At 47.3% G+C, this 27,292-nt stretch overlaps 1 protein-coding gene across 1 annotated transcript in view; it reads right to left on the bottom strand.

The window, feature by feature from the left end:
• The window catches only part of PCNX3 (pecanex 3), a 60,544-nt gene that overhangs the window by 11,869 nt on the left and 21,383 nt on the right, over nucleotides 1-27,292 (bottom strand). Inside the window, exons 12-27 of the mRNA XM_060694348.2 lie at nucleotides 26,196-26,349; nucleotides 21,799-21,831; nucleotides 20,806-20,977; nucleotides 19,361-19,471; nucleotides 17,389-17,480; nucleotides 15,779-15,888; nucleotides 15,545-15,650; nucleotides 13,972-14,064; nucleotides 10,657-10,807; nucleotides 9,790-9,937; nucleotides 7,666-7,843; nucleotides 6,990-7,098; nucleotides 5,946-6,075; nucleotides 4,352-4,410; nucleotides 3,245-3,460; nucleotides 2,495-2,748 (exon numbers count right to left, since the gene is read on the bottom strand). Coding sequence (XP_060550331.2) covers nucleotides 2,495-2,748; nucleotides 3,245-3,460; nucleotides 4,352-4,410; nucleotides 5,946-6,075; nucleotides 6,990-7,098; nucleotides 7,666-7,843; nucleotides 9,790-9,937; nucleotides 10,657-10,807; nucleotides 13,972-14,064; nucleotides 15,545-15,650; nucleotides 15,779-15,888; nucleotides 17,389-17,480; nucleotides 19,361-19,471; nucleotides 20,806-20,977; nucleotides 21,799-21,831; nucleotides 26,196-26,349 — 2,116 coding nt within the window. The remainder of the gene's footprint in view (nucleotides 1-2,494; nucleotides 2,749-3,244; nucleotides 3,461-4,351; nucleotides 4,411-5,945; nucleotides 6,076-6,989; nucleotides 7,099-7,665; nucleotides 7,844-9,789; nucleotides 9,938-10,656; nucleotides 10,808-13,971; nucleotides 14,065-15,544; nucleotides 15,651-15,778; nucleotides 15,889-17,388; nucleotides 17,481-19,360; nucleotides 19,472-20,805; nucleotides 20,978-21,798; nucleotides 21,832-26,195; nucleotides 26,350-27,292) is intronic.

Raw genomic sequence — 27,292 nt, 5'->3', positions numbered from 1 at the left:
AGGGAGGGAGGGAGGAAAGGGGAAGGAGGAAAAGAGATGAGGGAGGGAGGAGAGATAGGTTGGAAAGAAGGAAGAGAATGGGATGGATGGATGGAAGGAAGGAAGGAAGGAAGGAAAAAGAGGAAAGGGAAAGAGGGACAGAGGAAGCAAGGGAGGGGGAGGAAGGAAGGAAAGAAATGGGAGGGAGGGAAAGGGAAGATGAGAAGGGAGGGAGGGAGGGAGGAGGTAATGGGAGGGAGGGAAAGGGAAGGGGAAGGGAAGGTGATAAGGAAGGAAGGAAGGAAATGGGAGGGAGGGAAAGGGAAGATGAGAAGGAAGAGAGGGAGGGAGGAGGGAAAGGGAAGGGGGAGGGAAGGTGATAAGGAAGGAAGGAAGGAAGGAAGGAAATGGGAGGGAGGGAAAGGGAAGATGAGAAGGGAGGGAAGGGGGAGGGAAGGTGATAAGGAAGGAAGGAAGGAAATGGGAAGGAGGGAAAGGGAAGATGAGAAGGAAGGGAGGGAGGAGGGAAAGGGAAGGGGGAGGGAAGATAGGAAGGAAGAAGGGAGAGGAGAGAAGAAGAAAGGAATGTGGAAAGGAAAGGAAGAGAAGTGTTAAAAGGTTAAACATTTAATCTTCACTTGGGCTTGCTAATCACAGCAAGCTATAAAACCAAATTTAAAAAGACAATGGCTGAGGTCATGTTAGGCTCAAACCACCCTAAACCTCCAGAGCCTTCAAACATCATCTCTCTTCTTTCTCCATCAAGATGCTGTGTCAAAATTCAATTTTCCTTATCAACGTGGCTTAAACAACCGAAGGCTGGCCGGGATTAGGTTTTGCGAAGGAGGGGAGGGAGAGATCTGTCGTGGCGAGTGGGGGCTTTATTGCTACTGGAAGGTTAAAAGTTGGGATCGGTTACTAGAAGGTGAGTCAAAGGAAGGGCAGGCAAACCTCATCACGTTTCGTACAATTCATGTTCGTGGTTGAAGTTTTAACAGAGTAACAGAGTTGGAAGGGGGACCTTGAAGGTCTTCTAGTCCAACCTTCGGCCCATGGCAGGAAACCCCACACCATTTCAGACAAATGGTTGTCCAGTCTCTTCTTAAAAACCTCCAGTGATGGAGCACCTACAACAGGGATAGCTAACCTTTTTGCCATCGCGTGCCAGGAGGGAGGGGGTGTGGGGGGGGGCGTGCACGTGCGTGCCCACCCCCATAATTCTATGCACCCCACCCCCATATATGTGTGCACAACCCCCCCCCCCCGCGCTACTGGTACGCAATGGCCCGGTAGGCCCGTTTTTCTCTCTCACGTGGCTCCAGAGCCTTTCTAGGAGTCTGGGGAGGGCGAAAACTGCCTTCCCCACCCCCCAAAGGCCAAAAACGGCCCGTTTGCCAACTGTTAGTCCCACTGAAAGTGGGCAAACGGGCCATTTCTGGCCTCCTTAGGGCCTCCAGGGAGTGTGGGGAAGGCTATTTTCACCCTCCCCAGACTCCTAGAGAGGCTCTGGAGGCCAGGGACAGCAAAAAACAGGCCTTCCCCACAACCCCCCGATGCCCTCTGGAGGCAGGAAACAACCTGTTTCTCTACTTCTGGTGGGCCCAGAAGGCCTGAAAATCAGCTGGCCAGTGTGTATGCGCAGCAGACTGAGCTCGCATGCCCACTGATATGGCTACACGTGCCACCTGTGGCACGCGTGCCATAGATTCACCATCACGGACCTCTGGAGGCAAACCGTTCCACTGGTTAATTGTCCTCACTGTTAGGAAATTTCTCCTTAGTTCCAGGTTGCTTCTCTCTTTGAGTGGCTTCCATCTGTTGCTTCTTGTCCTGCCCTCAGGTGCTTTGGAGAATAGCGTGACTCCCTCTTCTTTGGGGCAGCCCCTGAGATATTGGAAGACTGCTATCCTGTCTCCCCTAGTCCTTCTCTTCATTAAAGTAGACATATCCAGTTCCTGCAACCCTTCTTCGTATGTAACCAGCCCCCTTGTTATCATTTCTCTGTACTCTTTCTAGGGTCTCAACGTCTTTTTTTGTATCATGGTGACCAAATGTGGACGTGGTATGCCAGGAGTTGGCGAGACGACCTTGTGGGCTCCCAACTACTGGCATGCTGGAGTTTTAAGACTTGCCAATCAAATCCTGATCTTGGTTTGATCAAGGAGAGAAGCCGCCTAGAGCTAAGGAGAAATTTCCAGACGGTTAGAACAATTAAATCAGTGGAACTCCAGAAGTTGTGGACGCTCCAACATTGGGAGTTTTTAAGAAGAAATTGGGACAAATGTTTGTCTGGAATGGTACAGGGTCTCCTGATTGAGCAGGGGGTTGGACTAGAAGACCTCCAAGGTCCCATCCAACTCTGTTATTCTATTTTCTATTCCATGATAAACTGATTTCCCTGGGCTGGTTCCCCCCCCCCCAAAACGGCAAAAGAGAAATTTTGAATTAAAACAGCCTTGGCGAAAGATCCGGGTATCCGTGTGAGAAAAAATTCCCAGTTGTGAGGTTCCCTCACCTTCACGTAATACGTGATGAGGATCTTCCGCAGGTCGAACACCTGGAGCATGGAGGCCGCGTTGTTGTCGCTGATGCTGTAACCTTCCAGGACGTACTTGGTGGCGGCCACTTCCCAAGCCAGCCAGCGCTGCCCGAAGGCCGCGTTGAAGCTCAGCATGCGGGGAAGGTGCCCCGGTTCGCAGCAGCAACAGGCTTCGTCCTCTTCCACGCCTTCCGTGATGGCCTCCACCTCCCGCTGCTGGCAGTACGTCCCTGGAAAGTTTTTTTTTTTTAAAAAAACTTCATTAACGTTTCTGGCGGAGATTTGAGACGGCAATTCAGTGATGCCATCTTCAATTCGCGATGGCACGCGGTCGTCTTGCCGCCGTCAATATATCGCAGTGGCCAAAATTGTGGAAACCTTTTGGGAAAAGTGTATTTTTAAGGGTTTGGGGTTTTTTTGAATTTTTATTTCATTTTTATTTCTCATAAACATGTCTTAAATATACAGTCTCTTATCCATCGTTAATCGTACATATTCTGTTGGGAAAAATTAGGATTTAGGGGGGGAAATTATTTCTGAGAGGCCAGAGAATAGGTGGATCGCTACCGACACAGGCAGGATTTGATTTGGGGACCTAGTATCGTCTTTGGCTTTCCTACCTTGGAGACTGTCAGGTTTTGATGTCTGCATTTACTCTAGTGCTGACAGAGACCCAATCTGGTTACCTCGACCGCCCACCCAATTGCAGCTTCCCTCTCGGCTCACCGCGGAATTCGAGGCCTCGCAGCTGGAAGGTGACCAGGCCGTTGCCGATCTCGATGAGGTGAACGAGACTGTTCAGGTAATCCGAGGCCAGGATGAAACAGTCCCCCGTGGTGTAATTGCCCCAGCGTCCCAACAACAGGTCTCCGCAGAGGGTGTGTTGCAACGAGCGGGTCAGATGCTCGTAAAAGATGGAGTTCAGGTTGTTGTCATCAGCACCTGCAGGATGGCGGAAGCAGGTGAGGGGTGAATGAAGCATGCAACCAGCTATATTTCCTCTGGAGCATCTGCAGGTAGTCCTCATGGTGCGGTGGCCTAGAGGTGGAGCTCTTGCCTCACAATCAGGAGGCTGTGAGTTCGATCCTAAGTAGAGGCAGAGATTTCTTTCTCTGGGCACCATGAGAAATATATCTGCGGAACTGCACTGGCAACAGGAAGGGCAACCGGCCAGTAAACAAAACTCAGCATTGGCAACAGGAAGGGCATCCGGCCAGTAAACACTCAGCTCCATTCAGTTGCCTGGACTCCACCCCGATGCAAGGGATTACGGGGTCATTAAATGACAAAGAAGAAAGAAAATTGCTAAAATAACGACTGGTGTGGCGGCCTAGATGTGGAGCTCTCGCCTCGCAATCAGGAGGCTGTGAGTTCGATCCTAGATAGCAGCAGATATTTCTCTCCCTGGGCACGATGAGAATATATCTGCTGAACAAAACTCAGCACTGGCAAGGGGCATCTGGCCAGTAAACACTCAGCTCCATTCATTTTCCCAGACTCCACCCCACAAGGGATTGTGGAGTCGTTAAAAGAAGGTCTGCAGGTAGTCCTCAATTTACGACATTTATTAATGACAGTTGGAAGTCACAACAGCCCTGAAAAAAAGTGTCACCCCACATTTATGGCTGTTTGCGGCATCCCACAAAATGTGGCTGTGTGACCGCGGGAGCAATGGTCCCTCAGAGCTTTAGAACTGAGTCGTTAAGTGCTTTTTGAGGGGGTCCATTGTAACTTCAAACGATCGTTAAGCAAACAGTCATAAGTCAAGGGTTATGTGTACCCATCACTTCCCCTGCGAGATTGTCCATTGTACGGGGCTGTCCGATAACCTACCAGGGTTGCGGTCAAGCTGTGTAGCCAGTCGGGTGTTGGAGTGATCTACTCTTTTGGTGCTGGGAAGAAGGAAAGATGCACATTAGATCATATTGCTTAACACCTTGTAAGCCGCCCTGAGTCTCCGGAGAAGGGCGGCATATAAATAATAAAAAAAAAAAAGATCAGGAAGGGGTAATTATTCTATTCTATTCTATTCTATTCTATTCTATTCTATTCTATTCTATTCTATTCTATTCTATTCTATTCTATTCTATTCTATTCTATCCTATCATTCTCTATTCTGTTCTATTCTATGCTATGCTATTCTGAATTCTATTCTGAATTCTATTTATATTCTATATCAGTGATGGCTAAACTTTTTGCCATCACGTGCCAGGAGGGAGGGGGCAGGGGGGGGTCACACGCGTGCATGCCCACACCCATAATTCTATGCACCCCACCCCGCGCATACGACCCTCCTCCCACTCCTGGCATGCGATGGCCTGGCAGGACTGTTTTTCTCTCTCCAGAGCCTTTCTAGGAGTCTGGGGTGGATGAAAACGGCTCCCCCCCCCCGAGGCCCTCCAGAGGCCGAAAACGCCCGGTTCCACCGGAAGTTGGCAAACGGGCCATTGCTGGCCTCCGGAGGGCCTCCGGGGGTGGGTGGGAAAGGCTGTTTTCACCCTCCCCAGACTCCTAGGGAGGCTCTGGAGGCCAGGGACAGCAAAAAATGGGCCTTCCCCTCCACTCCCCGAGGTCCTCCGGAGGCAGGAAACAACCCGTTTCCCTACTTCTGGTGGACCCAGAAGGCCCGAAAGGAGCTGAGCTCGCATGCCCACTGATATGGCTACCCGTGCCACCTGTAGCACGTGTGCCATAGGTTCGCCATCACAGTTCTATATTCTATTCTATTCAACAGGAATGCTGCTGCCTCTTAGTGGCTGTCTGAAGAATTGCAACCTGCATCTGATCGCCCAATTTGATGTGATAAATTAAGAGGCACATTGTCAAATCCTCAACTCCTTTCCCCAAAAAGACAGTTTAAATAGCTGGCCCTCTCTATTTTTCCATTAAATCATGGAGCTGTGATCGCTACCAATATTTAAATCAGTATTTCTCAACCTTAGACCTCTTTCCAGCTTCCGAACCCTGGGGGAGGCCACTTTCAGCCTCCCAGAGGCTCAAGGAAAGCCTCCGGAGCCTGGGGAGGGCAAAAATTGGGCCTACCGGAAGTACCAGAAGTCCAGAAACGGGCCCTTTTCTGGCCTCCGGACCCCGGGGAAGGCCGTTTTCACCCTCCCAGAGGCTCGAGGAAAGCCTCCAGAGCCTGGGGAGGGCAAATCCCCCCACCCGGTGGTGCAGGTGGCCAAATAGGCCACACCCACCAAGCAACTGGGCAGAGAACCCCTTGCTAAATTTTTTGAATCCCACCCCTGACTATTGTCATAGAAAAAAGTAGTTTTCTAAGCATTACAGGATGATCCTTTTTACCACAGGATAGCAATCGTTGCTGTTAGAACCCCTTCCCCCCTGTCCCCCCGCCCCCCCGGGAACCTCTCCAATTAATTAAAGCTAATGAATTGCTCTGGAGGGCTTTATATTCCCAACTCACTTATAATCGCGCTCCCAAAATTTGACGGGGCGAGCGTAAGACATGATGAACACGGCGCTGCCTAGCAACGGGTTGAGAGGCGTGGAGAACAGCGCCGAGAGAACAGCCTGAAGGAACAGCATGGCTGAATCTGGACAAGCCAGGGTTAAGGACACATCAAACAAACCAGAGATAAGTCAGGTTTCACTTCCAAATCTCTCTGTTATGGAGATAGATTTGAACCCAAGACAGGCTTCCCAACCTTGACAATTTTAAAATGTAAAGGTAAAGGTTCCCCCCACACATATGTGCTAGTTTTTTTCCCGACTCTAAGGGGTGGTGCTCATCTCTGTTTCAAAGCCGAAGAGAGCCAGCGCTGTCCAAAGACGGGTGTCAGCACTTCAAGCTGCATTTACTCTAGTGCTGACATAAGAAGAAGCGGAGGCGTCTGGAAAGGGACGTTTGACTTTTCACCTACTTATTTTCCCTGGAGATAATATCCCCTAGGAGATGGGATGGGAGGGGGGAAATTCCTTTGAGCTGGAGCAGTAGATTAGGAGTAGAGTGACTTGGAAGATGGCCAATGAGTGCAGGGGAGTGGGGAACGGAAAGGGAGGGTTTGGGGGCTAGAAGTCAGTGTTGGCTTCGATGTAGTCGGGTTTAGAATGCTGTGCTTAATAAATAGGAGTTTTTCTTCAAAGACTTTGTTTGAAATGCAATTTATTTGAGACGACCTCAAAACTTGACACCGGGATTGTGTGGCTGGCATGATTCAATGCCAAAGGCGCACGGGACGCTGTTACCTTCCCACCAAAGGTGGTCCCTATTTTTCTACTGGCATTTTTTACATGCTTTCGAACTGCTAGGTTGGCAGAAGCTGAGACAAGTCACGGCAGCTCACCCCGTTTATGTAGCACTTGGGATTCAAACCGCTGAACTGCTGACCTTTCGATTGACAAGCTTAGCATCTTTAGCCACTGAGCCACCACATCCCGACATTTGGTTTTAGCAAGGGAAGGCAAACAAATTCCTTCCCTCCTTCCACCCCATCTCGGAAAAGGATACGTGGCACGGCGAAGGGTTGGGCAAAGGCATGGAAGGCCGAGCCCCAGGTGATCTGCCAGGGCGCGATGTAGGTGAGGACAAACCGGAGCTTGTACAAGAGGTCCCACAGCTGGGGAAAAAAGACAAATGAAAACCACAGAGAGGAGAGAAAAAGAGAAAGGTGAGGAATTACCTGTACATCCAATAAACCCCAAGCATAGCAGTAAATCCCTGTGGGCCACTGGTCTCTTTCAGCGGTGGAATTCAAATTTTTTACTACCGGTTCTGTGGTTGTGGCTTGGTGGGTGTGGTGTGGCTTGGTGGGTGTAGCAGGGGAAGGATACTGCAAAATCCCCATTCCCTCCCCACTCCTGTGGGAAGGATACTGCAAAATCTCCATTCCCACCCCACTCCTGGGGGAAAGATATTGCAAAATCCCCATTCCCACCCCACCCCTAGGGGAAGGATACTGCAAAAATCCGATTCCCTCCCCTCTCCTGGGAGACAAATACTGCAAAATCTCCATTCCCACCCTACTCTGGATCCAGCCAGAGGTGGTGTTTGCTGGTTCTCTGAACTACTCAAAATTTCTGCTACCAGTTCTCCAGAACCTGTCAGAACCTGCTGGACTTCACCCCTGGTCTCTTCCTTCTAGATAGAAAAGGGGGAGGGGGAAAGGGCCCAAACCAGAACGCACCTTGCTAAAGAAAATAGACATGATGAAGTAGTCGGTGAGGAAACCCTCCGAATATTGTTTGTAGTCGAACTGAAAGAAGAGCACGGTGAAGCCCAGGGTGACGTACTGTTGCGGGGGGCAGCAGAAGGAACTCCGCAGAAGTTTCATGCCGGCCACAGTGAGGAGAAGAGCTCGGCACCTGGGGTCGGATGGGGTGCAGGGAGAGGAAAGGCAGTGACAAGGATTACCTATCTCTTCTCTTTTTAAAAAAAAAGAAAAAAGGAATGCAAATTTTTCAAAGATTTGCTCCCTCCGTTTATTGTAGCAGGGGTCAGCAACAGAACAGAATAGAATAAGGTATAGAATAGAATAGAATAGAATAGAATAGAATAGAATAGAATAGAATAGAATAGAATAGAATAGAATAGAATAGAATAAATATGGAATGGAATGGAATGGAATGGAATAGAATAGAATAGAATAGAATAGAATAGAATAAATATGGAATGGAATGGAATGGAATGGAATGGAATAGAATAGAATAGAATAGAATAGAATAGAATAGAATAGAATAAATATGGAATGGAATGGAATGGAATGGAATGGAATAGAATAGAATAGAATAGAATAGAATAGAATAGAATAGAATAGAATAGAATAGAATAGAATAGAATAAATATGGAATGGAATGGAATGGAATGGAATGGAATAGAATAGAATAGAATAGAATAGAATAGAATAGAATAGAATAGAATAGAATAGAATAGAATAGAATAGAATAAATATGGAATGGAATGGAATGGAATGGAATGGAATGGAATGGAATAGAATAGAATAGAATAAATATGGAATGGAATGGAATGGAATGGAATGGAATAGAATAGAATAGAATAGAATAAATATGGAATGGAATGGAATGGAATGGAATGGAATGGAATAGAATAGAATAGAATAGAATAGAATAAATATGGAATGGAATGGAATGGAATGGAATGGAATGGAATAGAATAGAATAGAATAGAATAAATATGGAATGGAATGGAATGGAATGGAATAGAATAGAATAAATATGGAATGGAATGGAATGGAATGGAATGGAATGGAATGGAATGGTATAGAATAGAATAGAATAGAATAGAATAGAATAGAATAGAATAGAATAGAATAGAATAGAATAGAATAAATATGGAATGGAATGGAATGGAATGGAATAGAATAGAATAAATATGGAATGGAATGGAATGGAATGGAATGGAATGGAATGGAATGGTATAGAATAGAATAGAATAGAATAGAATAGAATAGAATAGAATAGAATAAATATGGAATGGAATGGAATGGAATGGAATAGAATAGAATAAATATGGAATGGAATGGAATGGAATGGAATGGAATGGAATGGAATGGAATGGTATAGAATAGAATAGAATAGAATAGAATAGAATAGAATAGAATAGAATAGAATAAATATGGAATGGAATGGAATGGAATAGAATAGAATAGAATAAATATGGAATGGAATGGAATGGAATGGAATGGAATGGTATAGAATAGAATAGAATAGAATAGAATAGAATAAATATGGAATGGAATGGAATGGAATGGAATAGAATAGAATAAATATGGAATGGAATGGAATGGAATGGAATGGAATGGAATGGAATAGAATAGAATAGAATAGAATAGAATAAATATGGAATGGAACGGAACGGAACGGAACGGAACAGAACAGAACAGAACAGAATAGAATAAATATGGAATGGAATGGAATGGAATGGAATGGAATGGAATGGAATGGAATAGAATAGAATAGAATAGAATAGAATAGAATAGAATAGAATAGAATAGAATAGAATAGAATAGAATAGAATAGAATAGAATAAATATGGAATGGAACGGAACGGAACGGAACGGAACGGAACGGAACGGAACAGAACAGAACAGAACAGAACAGAACAGAACAGAACAGAACAGAATAGAATAGAATAAATATGGAATGGAATGGAATGGAATGGAATAGAATAGAATAGAATAAATATGGAATGGAATGGAATGGAATGGAATGGAATGGAATGGAATAGGAATAGGAATAGGGAAAGGGAACCGTAAAGGGACTGCAGGTCGGATGGGACGAGATGGACTTACGGAATGCAGAGCTTCTCCTGCCGAGGGCTGCTGACCCAGTGGGCATCGATCGTCAAGGCGTTCAGCACCACAGCTGGGTAGATGACGTACTTCTCGACGCACTGCAGCCAGGCGTACAACTTCTCAAACCACATCAACTCAGCAGCGCCTTGAAGGACAGGAGGGGGGAAGTAGAGGGGAAAAAGAAAAGGATGGAGACAACTTCGCTTCCCCCATTTCAATCCCAAATCATCTGACAAGCTCAAAGCCCAAGGGATTCTGCGACTTCCTAATCTGGTCTGCAGCTACTCTAATCTACAGTCTAGCCCACTGTTTCAGCTCCCAGAATTCCCCAGCCAGCATGCTTTAAGACGGGTGGACTTCAACTCCCAGAATCCCCCAGGCAGCATGCTTTGAGATGGGTGGACTTCAACTCCCAGAATCCCCAGCAAGCTTACTTTTAAAATGGGTGGACTTCCACTCCCAGAATCCCCCAGCCAGCATGATTTAAGAGGGGAGGACTTCAACTCCCAGAATTCCCCAGGCAGCATGCTTTAAGATGGGCAGACTTCAACTCCCAGAATTCCCCCAGCCAGCATTTTTAAGATGGGCGGACTTCAATTCCCAGAATTCTTGGCAATGGCCATGCTGGCTGAGGAATATTGGGAGCTGAAGTCCACCCACCTTTAAATTGCTAACGGTAGACTCTGCTCTAGATGCCATCCTATCAGAGGTTTCCACGCAAGGAATTAAATTGGAATCTAGTTCGATGCCCAACCGCCGCCTTCACTTTCAACCAGCATGCCTCGTGGTCGGGGATGATGGGAAAGCCGTAAAGCTCAGAGCCTCCCAGGCTCTTCCATTCACTTCCCATCCAGGCGCACTTACTGCGGACTTCGAACTGACTGTATTCTCGTGGTTTCAGGACGGGCTGCGAGAGGCAAAACCAGGGCAGCTGCTTCCGGAGTTGGGGCAGGAGGTAGTGGGTGACAAAACCAACCAGCCCTGCCAGGGCATAGAGCACGTAACCTAGGACAGACTGAGAAGGGCAAAATAAAGGAGAAACGCAAAGATTATAGGAAGTCCTCGACTTACGACCGCCCGTTTAGCAAATGTTTGAAGTTACGACGGACTCCCCCCAAGTAACTTATGACCCGCTTCCCAAGTTTTTATGGCTGCCCCCATCCCCTTGCGAGGGTCATGCGATCACACCGGACCCTGCAGAAGCTGGGCTGAGACACCTTCCACTATACGCAGCCCTTCATCCATAAAGTTAGTCCTTGACTTACGACAGTTGAGCCTTTCCGTTCAGCGAGATAGTTGTTAAGTAAGTTCTCTCCCGTTTTACGACTTTTTTGGTCACAGCTGTTAAGCGAATCACTGAAGTGGTTTTAAGTTACCGTCGTTAACAAAGAATCCGGCTTCCCCATTTGAGCATGCTTGTGGGGATCGCATGAATAACAGAATAAGCAGAGTGGGAAGGGATCTCGGAGGTCTTCTAGTCCAACCCCCCGCTTCAGCAGGAAACCTTATATCAAGCATTTCAGACAAATGCTTGTCTAATCTCTTCTTAAAAGCCTCCAGTGTTGGAGCGCCCACAAACTTCGGTAGGCAACCGTCATAAAATGGGAGTCAGTGGCCAAAAGTCGGAATTCTGATCCCGCAACGGTCGTAGGTGTGAAAAACGGTCATAAGTCACCGTTTTCAGTGCCGTTGTAACTCTGAACGATCACAAAACCAACTGTAGTAAGTCGAGTGTACAGCCAGTGTTCCCCCACAACCACACGCCAAGCCGCCAGGATGGATAAAAATCGATGATGGAATTTAGATTTAAATGGGAAAAAAATTGATTTAAATCTAAAAAAAAAATCAGTTTTTTTTAAATTTAAAAAAAATCAGGTTTTTTTTAATTTAAATGGATTTTTTTTTATTTTTATCAAATTTATTTTAATCAAATGCTTTTGGAGTAAAAACAATCTATCTAAAGATAATTTCCTATTTAAGATACATGGATAATTTGGTTTATTCAGCATGAAACGGAGCTTAGTTATGTAGAATGAGTAAATATTCTGCAATATTTTACATTTTTGGTAAACTCACTCAGTGAATCCAGGCTAAATAGGAAAACCTTCATTTTGTTTGCAAATAATAATATTAAAGATTCTAACTATCAAAGAACGAGTCCTTACATTCAGTGGTGAAATCTAAAATTTGTTATTACCGGTTCTGTGGGCGTGGCTTGGGGGGGTAATGTGACTGGGTGGGGGTGGCCAATTTTTTTTTTTTTTTACTTTTAAAACCATTTTTTTCTAAAAAAAAATGCTTCCAAAAGGCTCTGACGATCCCAGCTGAGTTGCCTGATCGGCAGAGGCTTTTTTTCTTTTAAATGCCTCTGATGATCAGGCAACTCAGTTGCGATCGTCAGAGGCATTTAAAAGAAAAAAAGGGTTTTTTTCTTTTAAAAGCCTTTGACGATCCCAGCTGAGCTGCGCGATCATCAGAGCCTTTTTTTTTAAACTTTTAAAAGCATTTTTTCGGCCGAAGAGGTTGTAGAAAAAATGCTTTTAAAAGTAAGAAAAAGCCTCTGATGATTGTGCGGCTCAGCTTGGCATGGAGGGGGGATGGCAGGGATTTTTGCTACCGGTTCTCCGAACCACCCGCCTCCATCGCTACCGGATCGGGTGATCCGGTCTGAACCGGGAGCATTTCACCCCTGTTTACATTGAAAGAGCACCTGTCATTTCAGATCCGTCATGGCAGCAGCTCCTGTTAGCGGGAATCCACTTACCTGCTGCCTGCCACGTCCCTCACTTTGTTGTGTCAATGTCGCATCACCAGCCGCCCAATTAAAATGAATGGGACTGTTGGTGAGTCAACAGCGGATCAAAGAGAAGCCGCTGCGGGACAGAGATGGCAGTTGCTCTTTAAAAATTATGATTTAAATCGAGTTGATTTAAAATCAAGCCTTTTTACTCGTGATTTAAATCATGATTTAAATTGTGATTTACCGTATTTTTCGGAGTATAAAAATGCTCTGGAGTATAAGACGCACCTTATTTTTGGGGGAGGAAAATAAGAAAAAAAAAATTCTGCCTCTGCCTACCAGCATCCATCGGGATTCATCTGGCTAGCATCCTGTCAGTGTGTGAGAGAGTTGAGGGCTGTTTGGAAACTGAAACAGTATTTGCTGTGTGAGCAACAAGGAAGCAGACAGCAAGGAGCCTGGGCGTGACTTAACTCAACTGTTCTGTACTAAAGCTGCAGTTGCTCTGAAACTGAAACTCCTCTCCTCTGCTTGTGTTTTGCTTGTATTTACTACCACGCTGGAAAACCTGCTTTTGGTATTGTATATGTACTTCGTGTGTTACATTATATATAAAGAGAAGTTACTGAATCCTGCTGAATCAGTTACTTGTTTGTGCTTTCTGGATGTGATTGCTGCTGCAAACTCTGACACGTCCTTGCAGCAAGCAGCAACCAGCCAAGTCAGTTTCAGCACATTATTGCAGCCTGATTCAGCACAAGCAGCTGATTGGCGGGTGGATCGGCCTCCTGGAATATCCCCAATCAGCTGTTCCAGGTTGCAGGGATTACCACAGCCCATCGCCGCCTCCGTGCCTCGCGGTTTTGGCTACATTCGGTGTATAAGACGCACCCAAATTTTCACCCTCTTTTAGAGGGGAAAAAGTGTGTCTTATATCCTGAAAAATACAGTAAATCATGATTTAAATCGACTTAATTTAAATCGTGATTTAAATCGTCTTGATTTAAATCAAATCCACCCTGCAAGCTGCTACCTACTGCCCACCCCATGGCCCCCTTCCTTCCCTGCCCCTCAATGTTCTTGTCATAGGTCAGGGGTCTGCAACCTTAAAACTCAAAGTGCCATTTGGACCTGTTTCCCACAGAAAAGAAAACAACGGAAGCCACAAAATCCTTCCCGTGCTTGACTATTTCTTAAGCGGCCGCAAAACTAGCATATGTAGTTGAATTAAACGTTCTGTTTTCTTCTGAAACTTTTCTTTTCTTGGATTTAGCCATGGTTGGCCTACCAGGGGTTGAAAAGCTCAATAAATCACATGCTGGCGGGTGTCGCACATTGGCGGTTGTGACACATATTTTGAGTGACGGAGCCGCAGCAGAGGGATGAAAGAGCCACATGCGGCTCCAGAGCCGCAGAATGCTGACTCATGTCTTAGGTACCTCAAGAGCGATGAAGACGGTGCTGGCGCTGATGGCGAAGGTCAGCACGGCGATGATGAAGCACATGACGAGGTCGGAGTGAAGGATCTCGCGCTGCATTGGGCAGAAGGGACAAAAGAGGTATTGTCACGGTTGACTCGCTACTCAGCCCCGCTTGCAGTAAACAGACTGTGCCGCCTGGAAGCGTGAGACAGGCCCAAACCCTCCAAGGTCATCGCTTGGGAACCTCCGAGGCAGACAGGCCGTTTCCCAAAATAAAGCAAGTACAATTGATTGGGGGATATTGGACAGTGGGAGGTTCAGAGAAAAAAGGAAAAGGTTTTTCCTCTGCTGTTTGCACGCGAAAACGTCAGAACTGGTTTTTCTCCTTCTGCACCCGTATGGCTTTTCAGTAAAGCTATACTCTTGGCGCAAAAAAGATATGTCCCAGGAGTTAACACAGTGGGATGGATATGTTGAACAGGAGAAAAGGAGAAGCCAGAAGCTCTCAATTCGGAATGCAACTTCTCCAGGGCTGGATCTCCTTGGACACCCCTTTCCATCAATGGTTTAGTTCAGAGGGGGGTCAAATTCAGATCTGGCCTGCGAGGCCGCCCTGGAGACAACGAAGGACCATCCTGCGGTGTCTCTGCCAGCGAAAACGGGCTCCCAATCTCCATTTTCAGCTGGGACGGCCTCCTGTAACCCTCTGCCAGCGAAAATGGAGCTCTCGGGCCACCACAGGCACCCCTTACACAGGTGATGTCAAGCTGGCCACACCCATCCTGGACACGCTACCACCCTCCCCCCCCCGGCAAGGTCAAACATGACTCTGATGTGGCCCTCAATGAAATAAGAGTTTGACATTCCTGGTTTAGTTCCTCCTCCCCATTAACTATTCTGACCTAGGCTTCCCCAAAAAGCACGAAACAGAATCCTGGTCCCAACGAAACCCCTTTTATTAAACGGATGTGAATTCCTCTCATTTACCTTCAGCAAAGGCCTTGGCAAACAGTCTTTCAAAGGTGAATTTATGACCACAGACCTTATCTCGCTTGGAAAGCTGCCATGTAAATATTTTCCAAACGGAGTGCTGTGCAAGGAAAGACGTGGCACAGTCTCTGAAATTTACGGACAGATCTTCACACTCCTGAACCGACCGAATTGTTTCCTGCAAAAGCCCACTCCCCTTTCGCTCCTCTTTTATTTCCTATGGGAGGGGCCATTCATCGTCCACCTGTGGCTTTACTCCCAAGTCGACCCTGATTTCTTAGCTGTTCTTTTCTTCTGGCAGCTCTGCGCATGCGCACACTGGGAACAGGCTCCAGCTGTTCCTCTGCCTCACTGCTGTCCAGCTCCGGAGGCAGCTGATAACTGCCAGATGGCCCTGATCCCCTTTCTGCCTCCGACGCAGAGCCCTTGTCCGAGCCTTCCCCAGCCTCCAAGACTGGCCCATGTTTCTCCCCAACCTCCTCACTGTCTGAACTCTGCTGCCAGCTCCACTGCCCGCTGGCGGGCCACCACGTTAACAGCCCCCCCTAAGAAGGGATGGCCGAGCTAGAGGTCTGCTTTTCAGGGCAAATGCCTTCCTCACCAGGGAACTGCGCAGTTTCTCCGGGAGGGGATCCTTCACGCCAACTGGGGGATTGTCCACATTGCGGTTTTCAAACTCGGGGAAAAGCTTGGTGCGGATCAGAGACCTAACCATCATCGGAGAAGGAGAGAAAACTGGTTGAAAGCAGCATCCAAGCGACGGGGTCTTGTCTTCTCCCTAGCGAAACCGCCCCCCTCCCGAGGGTTGGGGTAGGGGTGGGGGGGAGCTACAGACCAGAGGATGGTGGGGTCGCTGCTCTGACGGCTGAGATGGTAGGATAGGGACACCAGGATGCCGCAAAAGACCGAAAAGAGGACGGGGACATGCTGGTCACCCCACGGAACCTGGAAAGCGGGAAGAGAACACAAGGGATGTCCCCGGCATGCCAGCGTTGGCAACATATCAACTCTACGAAGCACAGGTTTGTTTGCAAAGCACAGGATCTTTAGCCAGGTTGTGTAATCCAGGAGCGGCAACAATTTATTTTAGGATGTCTATGGAGGTTCTCCATCCTCCAAGTTATGGTTGTCCCAAAGGTGTTTTTTTTTTTCAAGAGGCAACTGGACTTTCTGATTTTTTTTCTTTTTGAAGGCGTTTTGCTTCTCCTCCAAGAAGCTTCTTCAACTCTGGCTGGATGGTGGGGAAGGGAAGGATTGATCCTCCTTGCAGACAGCTGGTCATTTGCATCCTTTTAGAGCAGTGTTGGCAAACCTTTTCGTCACCGAGTGCTGAAATGGGAGAGCACTCAGTTGCGTGAGTGCGTGCAACTGGAAGAGCAGTTCCTTGGCACGTATGAGCGCACCGGGAAGCTGAGCTTCCAGTTTCCGGCATGCATATACGTGCTGGTCACCTGGTCTTCCAGTTTGTGGCACGCCTGCGTGTGCAAAGATCAGCTGGCTGGCACACATGTGCGAGCCGGAATCCGGACGAGCAACAGGTGACAACTGGCATGCCCAGAGAGATGGCTCTGCGTGCCACTTCCGACATGCGTGCCGTAGGTTCGCCATCACGGTTTTCGAGGGTCATTGAGGCTACTTGGAGGTTTATCTGTGTCCTCAGATAACTTCTGACTTCCAGACCCAAAACCCTCCCTTTCCGTTCCCCACTCCCCTGCACTCATTGGCCATCTTCCAAGTCATTCTACCCCTAATCTACTGCTCCGGCTCAAAGGAATTTCCCCCCTCCCATCCCATCTCCTAGGGGATATTATCTCCAGGGGAAAAAAGTAGGTGAAAAGTCAAACGTCCCTTTCCAGACGCCTTCGCTTCTTCTTATGTCAGCTCTAGAGTAAATGCAGCTTGAAGTGCTGACAGCACCTTTGGGACAACCACAACCTGGAGGACTGAGAATCTCTACAGACTTTTAGCTATGCAATTTGGGGTGAACACCCTTGGAATGGTGTGGGAGGAGGAATGGATTTCCAGAGGAAAAAGTTGCAGACTATAGGAGCCAGGAGCACCACTCAGGTGACCCTGAGGACACAGAGAAACCTCCAAGTGGCCTCAACGACCCTCTCAAAGGATGCAAATGACCAGCTTTGTCTGCAAGGAGTATCAATCCTTCTGTTCCCCCACCATCCTAGTCAGAGTGGAAGAAGCTTCTGGGATGAGAAGCGAAATGTCTTCGAAGAAAAAACCAGTTGCCTCTTGACAAAAAAAAAAAAAAACACCTCTGGAATATTTTAGGGTGTGTTTTCACCAAATCAAGCACTGAAGGGAACCGGGGTAGACATTCGCTCCGTGTGGTCAAACCTGGGGGTTAAAACATCGTTTTGGGGGCTGACCCATTATAGATAGTACCCCCGTCCCCCCCACCAAAGGAACCCTCCTTCCCAGAGTGGATACCTTGATGGCTCCGAGGCAGAACCCGTAGAGAAGGCTGGCCACGAGGATGCTGCGGAGCAGGGCGAACAAAGCAGTGAGAGGGCTGGTAGCAGCTGGAGGTGGAAAAAGGAAAAGAGGGCAGTGAATAGCAAGTTTCTGCTTGACTTTCGGCTGATCTGAGCTGGGCCCGGACAGGTCACCACCAAGAGATCTCAGGGTGGGAGGCTTCGACTGGGAAGTCGAAGAGAAAAATTTCTTGGAACAAAGCTACAAATAAAATGCTAGTGGAGAAAACTGGAGGCTTTCTCAGTAACTTTGAATGGACGCTGAATGAAATGTAAGTTGAGGACTGTTTCGCCTTGGGGGAATCTCTTATTAACAAGGAGCAAAACCCCACCACCCCTTCTCGCACTGATGACATTCCCTAGTTGGGTCATGAAACAACTAAGCTCAGAGAGCACCAAGGACCACACAGTCTTCCTTCTCCTTCTCTTTCCCCTCCATCTCCTCCTCCTAGTCTTCCTTTCCTCCTCCTCTTCCTCCTCCTCAAAACCTCCTCCCTTCTAGCACTGATGTTGTTATATAGTTGGCTCATGAAACTTATGCAAGAAAACCACCAAGCTCAGAGAGCACCAAGCCCAAGCCACAAATATTTTCCTCTATTGCGGGGGTCCTCAAACTTTTCAAACAGGGGGCCAATTCACAGTCCTGTTGGGGGGAGGTCCCCCGCAGACTGGGTGGGTGGGCGTGGCTCGGTGGTCATGTGACTGCGTGGGCATGGCCAATCTAGCAGTCCATTAAACAATACGCACAAAATTAAACTTTAATCTGTTATGCTCCTGGGGATGGAAAGCAGGTTGGATATTTTGGGCAAATACCTGACTTTTGAACTAGTGAATTTTTCTTTCTTTCTTTCTTTCTTTCTTTCTTTCTTTTTTGCGCTGATCTGGTTCTATCTTCTCTCTCTCTTTTTTTTTCCCCCCTCTCTTTTTAATTTTAATTTTTTCTTTTCATTTTTGCCCTTTTGGGCTGTTTTGATTGTTCTTGGCTTTTTTGTATTGTTTATGGATTAAATCTACGTGGATTAGGGTATCAAGAACCGGAAGAATCTGATTGGGCATTTTGAATTTAAAGAAATTGAGTATTTGGATTATAAAACTGGGTAGTAAAATTTGAAAAATCTTGTTGCTCTTTTGCTTTTCTTTTTCCTTCTTTCTCTTTTTTCTTTCTTTCTTTCTTTCTTTTTTCTTTTTGCCTTTTTGGGACATCTTGGCTGTTTTTGATTTTTCATTGTTTTTGGTGTTGTATTTCCAGTTACAGTCTTTCTACCTTTTTTTTAGTATGTATGTATGTATGTATGTATGTATGTATGTATGTATGTATGTATGTATGATTTATTTATTTATTTATATATATTTATTATTTATTTTTTTATTTTTTTATTGATTGATTGATTGGTTCGATTTATATGCCTCCCTTCTCCGGAGACTCAGGGCGGCTTACAATGCATTAAGCAATGGCCTTCATACTTTTGTATATACCTGCTTAGTAGGGCTTTCGCCCCCCCCCTCCCCAAGCGGTGTTCTTTTTTTTTATACAAAGTCAGCTTATTACCCCCACAATCCAGGGCCTCATTTTACCTACCTCGGAAGGATGGAAGGCTGAGTCAACCTTGAGCCTGGTGAGATTTGAACTCGCAGTCATTGCAGGCAGCTGGCAGCTAAGTGCTACTTAACAGCACTTTAGTCCGCTGCGCCACCAAGGCTCTTGTATGGATTAAATCAATGTGGATTAGGGTAGCAAGAACCTGAAAAGTCTGAGTGGGCAGTTTGAATTTGAAGAAACCGAATATTTGGATTAAAAATTGGGCAGTAAGATTTGGAAAAAAAACAAACAACAACAAGTCGTCAAATTCCAAAGATGTTCCCTCAGCCCCCCCCCCCCCACTTTCCAAAAGATCCCAACTCCTCCCCTTAATCCTTTCCCTCCTCACCTGTCCCGCCAAAGATGTTCATCTCGACCTGTTCCAGAAGGTACATGAAGCAGGTGTTGACTTGCGGGAGGAGCCCAAATAGGAAGATGGCGGGGAAGCAAAGGGTGAACACTGGGGGAGGGGAAAAAACAAACAAACAAACAAACAAACAAACAAAAACAGAAAACCAGGAGAGAAAAAAATTAGGCCTGGGGAGACGTTACGTCCGCATACCACCAGGGTGGGTGGGATTCAAATATTATTATTTTTTTAAAAAAAACAAATTTTATTGATTTTTTTTCTTTCACATACATATTTTATGAACAGAGTATTGATTGTATTATATCTTATACAATTTTTTCTTTTTCCCTGCTTTTTTTTTAATCTTGTCTTAATACCTTCCGTACTTATTATATTAACCAGGGGTCTCCAACTTTGGGCACTTTAAGACTTTGCTGGCTGAGGAATTCTGGGAATTGAAGTCCACAAGTCTTAAAGTGCCCGAGGTTGGAGACCCCTGATATAAACAGTATCACCATCCGCCCTTCAAATCCTAATTTCTTGACATTGTTTCAATTTATCTTATCCATTGTTAATCATACATATTCTCTTTTAACTTTTGTATTAGTTCATTCTTTATCCTAAAAAGCTTAAGTATACTCGGGGTTGCTCTTCTACCATTCCATCTCCCTTATTTTACAACAATCCTTCTTCTCCTTCTCCTCTCTTTCCCTTCCCTCCCTTCTTCTGTCCTCATCTACTTTCTTCTTTCCTCCTCTCCTTCTCCCCTCCCCTCCTTCCCCTTCCTTTCCCCCACTCCTTCCTTCTTCCTCCCTTTCTAACCTTCTCTCCTACTCTTATTCCCCCTCCCTTTCTTCCTCTCCTTTTCCCTTTCTTCTGTTCCTCTCTCCCCTTCCTCTCTTCTCCCTCCTAGCTATCCCTCTACTCCCCTTTCCATTCTCTCTCCATTGTTGTATTCATTTTCAATTCAACATTTTCTTAAACAGTGTCCAAGCAACCCCCATCTTTTCTCCATTTATTGAATATATTTCTCGAATTCCCCATCACTAATTTAACAACCGGTTCTCTGCCCTAATGACCGGCTGGGTGGGCGTGGCCATGGTGGGCATGGCTAGGGAAGTGACAGGAAGCACCCGGCCTCCTGGGAGCATAAACGGGCTGCGAGGGGACACGACCCCCCCCCGTACCCCGTTTTGGGCTTAATAGGCCTCTCTGCAGCCTCCTGGAGCGAAAACGGGCCGGGGGGGGGGGGCTGCACCCTCCTCACGCTCCATTTTGGGCCTAGGCAGCCTCCCTGCAGTTACCTGGGAGCCAAAATGGAGTGTGGGAGGGGACAGCAAGCAATTTAACTACCAATTCACCTGAACCGGCTGAATCCAACCACTTCATACCACGTGTTGCCTAACAATGTCCGAGCTCTCCCAACCCCACAATCGGTCACATACCGATAGCCACGTCCCGGGTGCAGTAGAAGAAGTCGGTGGAGAAGAGGGTGACGTCGTAGAGGACGATGGGAGGGAAGAGCCCGATCCGAGCACACAGGTCCAGCAGCCAAATCAAGAGGCAAGCCACGCAGAAGTAAACCGGCCGGCTGTAGGCAATGATCCAGTTGTGTCCCTGCCAGGAGAAATGAAGCTTGAAAAAGCTTTGGGGATGTGGCTGAGATTTATGACACACAGTGCCTGGCCCAGAAAGAACTGGGTCACCAGTTGCCCAGCCAAGAATTTGTTTTAGGTCAGGGTTTCTCAGCCTCAGGAACTTTAAGATGGGTGGGCTTCAATTCCCAGAATTTCCCAGCTAGCATGGCTTAAGAGATGTGGACTTCAACTCCCAGAATTCCCCAGCCAACATCCTTTACGATGAGTGGGCTTCAATTCCCAGAATTTCCCAGCCAGAATCCTTTAAGATGGGTGGACTTCAATTCCCAGAATTCTCCAGCCAGCATGCTTTAATGGATGGACTTTAACTCCCAGAATTCCCAAGCCAGTATTCTTAAAGATGGGTGGGCTTCAATTCCCAGAATTCCCCAGCTAGCATGGCTTAGATGTGGGCTTCAATTCCCAGAATTCCCCAGCTAGCATGGCTTGAGATGTGGAATTCAATTTCCAGAATTTCCCAGCCAGCATCCTTAAAGATGAATGGGCTTCAATCCCCAGAATTCCCCAGCCAGCATGGCTTAAGAGATGTGGACTTCAACTCCCAGAATTCCCCAGCCAACATGTTTTAAGATGGGAGGGCTTCAACTCCCAGAATTCCCCAGCCTGCATGCTTTAAAAGATATGGACATGAACTCCCAGAATTCCCCAGTTGAGGAATTCTGGGAATTCTTGGAGTTGAAATCCTCACAGTTGCCAAGGTTGAGAAACTCTGTTCTAACCCCAGTTCCATGCCTTCCTCCCTGTTAAACCTGTTCAGATTTCTCCTAGCCAAATACTCACGTGCATGGGGGAGGCAGCATCTGGCTGTACACTCTGGAAAAAATTAAACAAAAGGAGAACAAAATTTTTTTAGTCCTTTGTTTATGATGATTCCCTACCTCTTGTAAAACCACAGGGGATTCAACCCAACAGAGAATTATAAGGTAAGATTTTTATGTCCGAGGGAGACCACTGTGCCTCAGATAGCCGGATGTGAGTCCCTCCTTGTGAGGTGGGGCCGTGGGGTTCAGATGGGCTTGTTGCTTACGTACCTGGCTCCCTGCCGCGTGGCAACAGCCCTACCTGAGCTACTCGACGTGATAGCCACGGTGGCAGTAGATACACCCAGGCTTTTAGTCATGGGTGATTTCAACTTGCCATCCGTCGGTGAAACGTCTGAGGTGGCTCGGGAGTTCATGGCTTCCATGACGGCCATGGACCTGACCCAGTTAGTTCATGGCCCTACTCACAGGGGAGGTCACACTCTGGATCTGATTTTTGTCTCTGGCCAGTGGTTGAGTGGTCTTGTTATAGGGGATATAGACATGGAACCCTTGTCATGGTCTGACCACTCACTCCTTCGCCTAGATCTTCGAACCGCGACCCCTCGCCGCAGGGAGGTGGATCCAATTAGATGGATCCGCCCCAGGCGCCTGATGGATCCTGATAGGTTCCAGACGGAGCTTGGGCCATTTCCTGAGGATCTAGCACATGACTCGGCCGAGGACCTGGTAGCCGCCTGGGATCGGGCGGCTGGTGGGGCCTTGGACCGAGTTGTGCCTTTGCGGCCTCTGACCCGATGCCGATCCCGGGCGGCTCCTTGGTTTACTGAGGAGCTGAGGGAAATGAAGCGCCGGAAAAGACGCCTGGAGAGCGGTTGGAGGGCCAGTCTCGCTGAATCTGATCGAACACTGGTAAGGTCGCATATTAAGGCCTACCTAGTGGCGATAGAGACGGCAAAGTCTAACTACTTTTCCGCCTCTATTGCGTCATCAGGGAATCGTCCGGCTGCCCTGTTTAGGGTGACCCGCGCCCTGCTCCATCCAGGAGTGCGGGAGGATCCCTTAGAAGGCAGGGCGGAGGATTTCGGACAATACCTGTATGACAAAATCGCCCAGATCCGGGGGGATTTGGACTCTGACTGGGTAGATCAGGGCAGGGTGACGAGGAATAGTCTTGAGAATGTTATCTGGGAGGAGTTTGATGCTGTGACTCCTGATGATGTGGACAGGATTTTGGGGAGACTTAGTGCGGCCACATGTTTACTGGACCCGTGTCCCTCCTGGTTGGTACTGGCTTCCCGGGAGGTTACACGAGGCTGGCTCCAGGGTGTTATCAACGCTTCGTTGAGTGAGGGTTACTTCCCCACCGCCTTGAAAGAGGCGGTGGTGAGGCCTCTCCTCAAGAAGCCGTCCCTGGATCCGGCAATATTGGCCAACTATCGTCCTGTCTCCAACCTTCGCTTTATGGCGAAGGTTGTTGAGAGTGTGGTCGCACGACAGTTTCCGCAATTCCTGGAGGAAACATCTTATCTAGATCCGTTCCAGTCGGGTTTCAGGTCTGGGCACAGCACAGAAACGGCATTGGTCGCGTTGGTTGATGATCTCTGGAGGGCTCGGGACAGGGGTTGTTCCTCTGTTCTGGTCCTGTTAGACCTCTCAGCGGCTTTTGATACCATCGACCATGGTATCATGCTGCACCGGCTGGAAGAGTTGGGGGTGGGAGGCACCGTGTTGCGGTGGTTCTCCTCCTTTCTCTCCGACCGGTCGCAGTTTGTGTTGGCAGGGGGGCAGAGGTCGACCTCGAGGCCTCTCATTTGTGGAGTGCCGCAGGGATCGGTCCTCTCGCCCCTTCTGTTCAACATTTATGTGAAGCCGCTGGGTGAGATCATCCGTGGCTTTGGGGTGAGATACCACCAGTACGCTGATGACACCCAGCTGTACATCTCCACCCCAGGCCACCCCAACGATGCCCTTGAAGTGATGTCCCAGTGCCTGGAGGCTGTACGGGTCTGGATGGGGAGGAACAGGCTCAAGCTCAACCCTTCCAAGACTGAGTGGCTGTGGCTCCCGGCATCCCGATATAGTCAGTTGACTCCATCACTGACTATTGGGGGCGAGTCATTGGCCCCCACAGAGAGGGCTCGCAATCTGGGAGTCCTCCTGGATATGCAGCTGTCCTTGGAGGAACATCTGACGGCTGTAACCAGGGGGACCTTTTGTCAGGTTCGCCTGATTCGCCAGTTGCGGCCCTTTCTTGATCGGGATTCCCTGTGCACAGTCACTCACGCCCTCGTCACCTCTCGCCTTGACTATTGCAACGCTCTCTACATGGGGCTCCCCTTGAGGAGCACCCGGAGGCTCCAGCTGGTCCAGAACGCAGCAGCGCGGGTAGTGACGGGAGCAGCATGGCGCTCCCATGTAACACCGCTCCTGCGCGAGCTGCACTGGCTCCCAGTTGTCTTCCGGGTGCGCTTCAAGGTGTTGGTTATCACCTTTAAAGCGCTCCATGGCATAGGGCCTAGCTATCTTCGAGACCGCCTGCTGCTACCAACGACCTCCCATCGACCCGTGCGCTCCCACAGAGAGGGCCTCCTCGGGGTGCCATCAGCCAGACAATGTAGGCTGGTGACCCCCAGGGGGAGAGCCTTCTCTGTGGGGGCACCTACCCTCTGGAATCAGCTCCCCCCAGAGATAAGGAGAATCCAAGACCTCAGTGCCTTCCGTCGCGCCCTTAAAACCCATTTATTTAAACAAGCCGGGCTGGCTTAAGATGAAATTTTTAACTGTTTTTAAATGTTTTAAACGTTTTTAATTGGTAAATGAGTTTTAATTGGGCCAAATTTATATATCTTTTAATTGTTTTTAATATTTGTTCTGCATGTTTTTTTTTAATTTGGCTGTACACCGCCCTGAGTCCTTAGGGAGAAGGGCGGTATAGAAATCCAATATAAAATAAATAAAATAAAATAAATGTACCTCTAAGGTAAGATTTCCTAGGTTTGATATTCAAGGAAAAGGTGCAGGGCAGTCTTTCCCAATCAAAAAAAAAAAAAAATGTGGACCTCAACTCCCAGAATTCCCCCAGCCAGCAGGGGAATTCTGGGAGTTGAAGTCCACACTTTTTGAAATGGCCGAGGTTTCAGAAACACTGGTTATAGGCCCTAGTCTCCCCATAAAATCTTGTGTCTACTTGGCAAAAAGGTTGGGCAAAGAGAAAAAATGATTACACGACACTGGGACAGTGCCAATGGTCATAAACCCATGCCAGTTGCCGAGGGCCCAAATTCTGATCACGTGACGTGAGGATGTTGCAACAATCGTAAGTGTGAAAAATGGTCATAGCTCGCATATCTCAGAATAGAATAGAATAGAATTGAATTCAGAATAGAATAGAATAGAATTCAGAATAGGATAGGAAATAGAATAGAAGGGAAGGGAAGGGAAGGGAATAGGATTCAGAACAGAAATGAAACAGAAACGAAATAGGAACCGAACAGAAAATAGAAAATAAAATAGAAAATATAGGGAAGGGAAGGGAAGGGAGGGGAAGGAAAGGGAAAAGAGAAGAGAAGAGAAGAGAAGAGAAGAGAAGAGAAGAGAAGAGAAGAGAAGAGAAGAGGATTCAGAATAGAATAGAATAGGATAGGATAGGATAGAATAGAATAGAATAAGGAATAGAATAAAATAAGGAATAGAATAGAATAGAATAGAATAGAATAGGAATAGAATAGAATAGAATAGAATAAGGAATAGAATAGAATAAGGAATAGAATAGAATAAGGAATAGAATAGAATAGAATAGAATAGGAATAGGAATAGGAGAATAGTGAATAGAGAATAGAATAGAATAAGGAATAGAATAGAATAGAATTCAATAGAATAGAATAGAATAGGATTCAGAATAGAAACAGAACAAAACGAAATAGGAACGGAACAGAAAATAGAAAATACAATAGAAAATATAGAGAAGAGAAGGGAAGGGAAGAGAAAATAGATAGCAATAGCACTTAAACTTATATGCCGCTTCACAGTGCTTCTACAGCCCACTCGAAGCGGTTTACAGAGTCAGCCTCTTGCCCCCAACAATCTGGGTCCTCATTTTACCAACCACGGAAGGACAGAAGGCTGAGTCAACCTTGAACCGATGAGACTCAAAACGGCAGTCGGCAGTCAGCAGAAATAGCCTGCAGTACTGCATTCTAATCACTGCGTCCCCGTGGCTCTTGGCGAGACCGGTGTGATTTGGCTCGAAACACTCTTCGTGGGGAAGGAAACGCTTCTGGGGAAACCTTCCTGACACAGGACCAGGCGGCTAGGCAAGGCAGGTTGGGAGGAGGAAATGAACGGAAACCCACCGGAACAGAAACTCTCAACAACTCTGCCAGAGGCTGGGAGTGGGCGGAGCCTTCGTCTCACCTTGAGCAAAGAGTACTGGCAACTGGCGATGACCACGCAGAACTGAAAGACCCAGATGTCTTGGAAGAAGCCCTGGAGGAGAAGGAGGTAGCCCAGGAAAGCCACCAGGCTCACCAAGAATACTACAAACACATTCTCAGCTACTTGACGATTGCTGGAGGGGCAGAAAGAAGAAAGTGAGGCTAAAAAAAGCTCGCTCACAAAGGTCTCGGTTTTTTAATAAACAACTTGTCAACTCACAAGCATCCCTGGCCTGTTCTCGAGTTGCCATAGGCAAGGGGGATGGGAAACTGACGAAGCAACAGGGCAGCCAAAGACAGGAGCACATTCCAGGCATGTATTTCTCAAGGCTGTTTCCCAGGGTTACCCACAGCGGCCGGAGGGGAGTGATCTCTACAACCCGGGAAATTGCTCTGTTGGCGGAACCGACAGCAAGCCAACTCTGAGCCCACATAATTTACGGCCCTAATCATGATCCTGTTTTCTCCCACCCTTCCCCCAGGGTGTGTCATCAATCACATTCGCCAACGGAGCAATTTCGCGGATTAACTAAGCCACGGAAATGTATTTTCCACTTTAATATTCTGAATTCATCTATTGGCAGGTTACATTCTTAGGCAAAAGAAAGAGTTTACGAAGGAGGTGTTCGCTTTTTTCCCTTAATACTGCTGCCCAAACTTATTTATTTGTGAAACTGATTTGCCTCCTAACTCACCACAGCAGCTTACAATTAATAAAAAGAAAACGAAAGACGTGTAAACGGTAGTAAACTAACAAACAATACAATAAACAAGGAAAAAAGGAACACAGCAAAGAATATATCAATTTGATAACCAACTTCCCAATTCCCTGGGAACGATGTCGGCCGGGAACAATGGGAGTTGTGGTCACCCCTGTGCAAATAGCCGGAAGAAAGTCTTGGAATTGTCTTCACGGTTCTGAAGTTCTCACAAGCCGCCCTTAATCGAGTAGAATTAGCAGAATTTGGGGGGTCGGGGTCTATTTTGGCTGCGAAGGTGACTTCTCAAAGTGAGAAGGTGCCAGCCAGCCATTTTGTGCCAGTCTCGGAGGTGTGTGGGGGTGTTGTTGGTTTGTCA

The sequence above is a fragment of the Pantherophis guttatus genome, chromosome 18 (assembly GCF_059756535.1).
Source record: "Pantherophis guttatus breed Tessera chromosome 18, ASM5975653v1, whole genome shotgun sequence".
NCBI lineage: Eukaryota > Metazoa > Chordata > Lepidosauria > Squamata > Colubridae > Pantherophis > Pantherophis guttatus.
The sequence above is the reverse complement of the archived record's forward strand: the minus strand, read 5'-3'. Positions and strand labels throughout refer to the sequence as shown.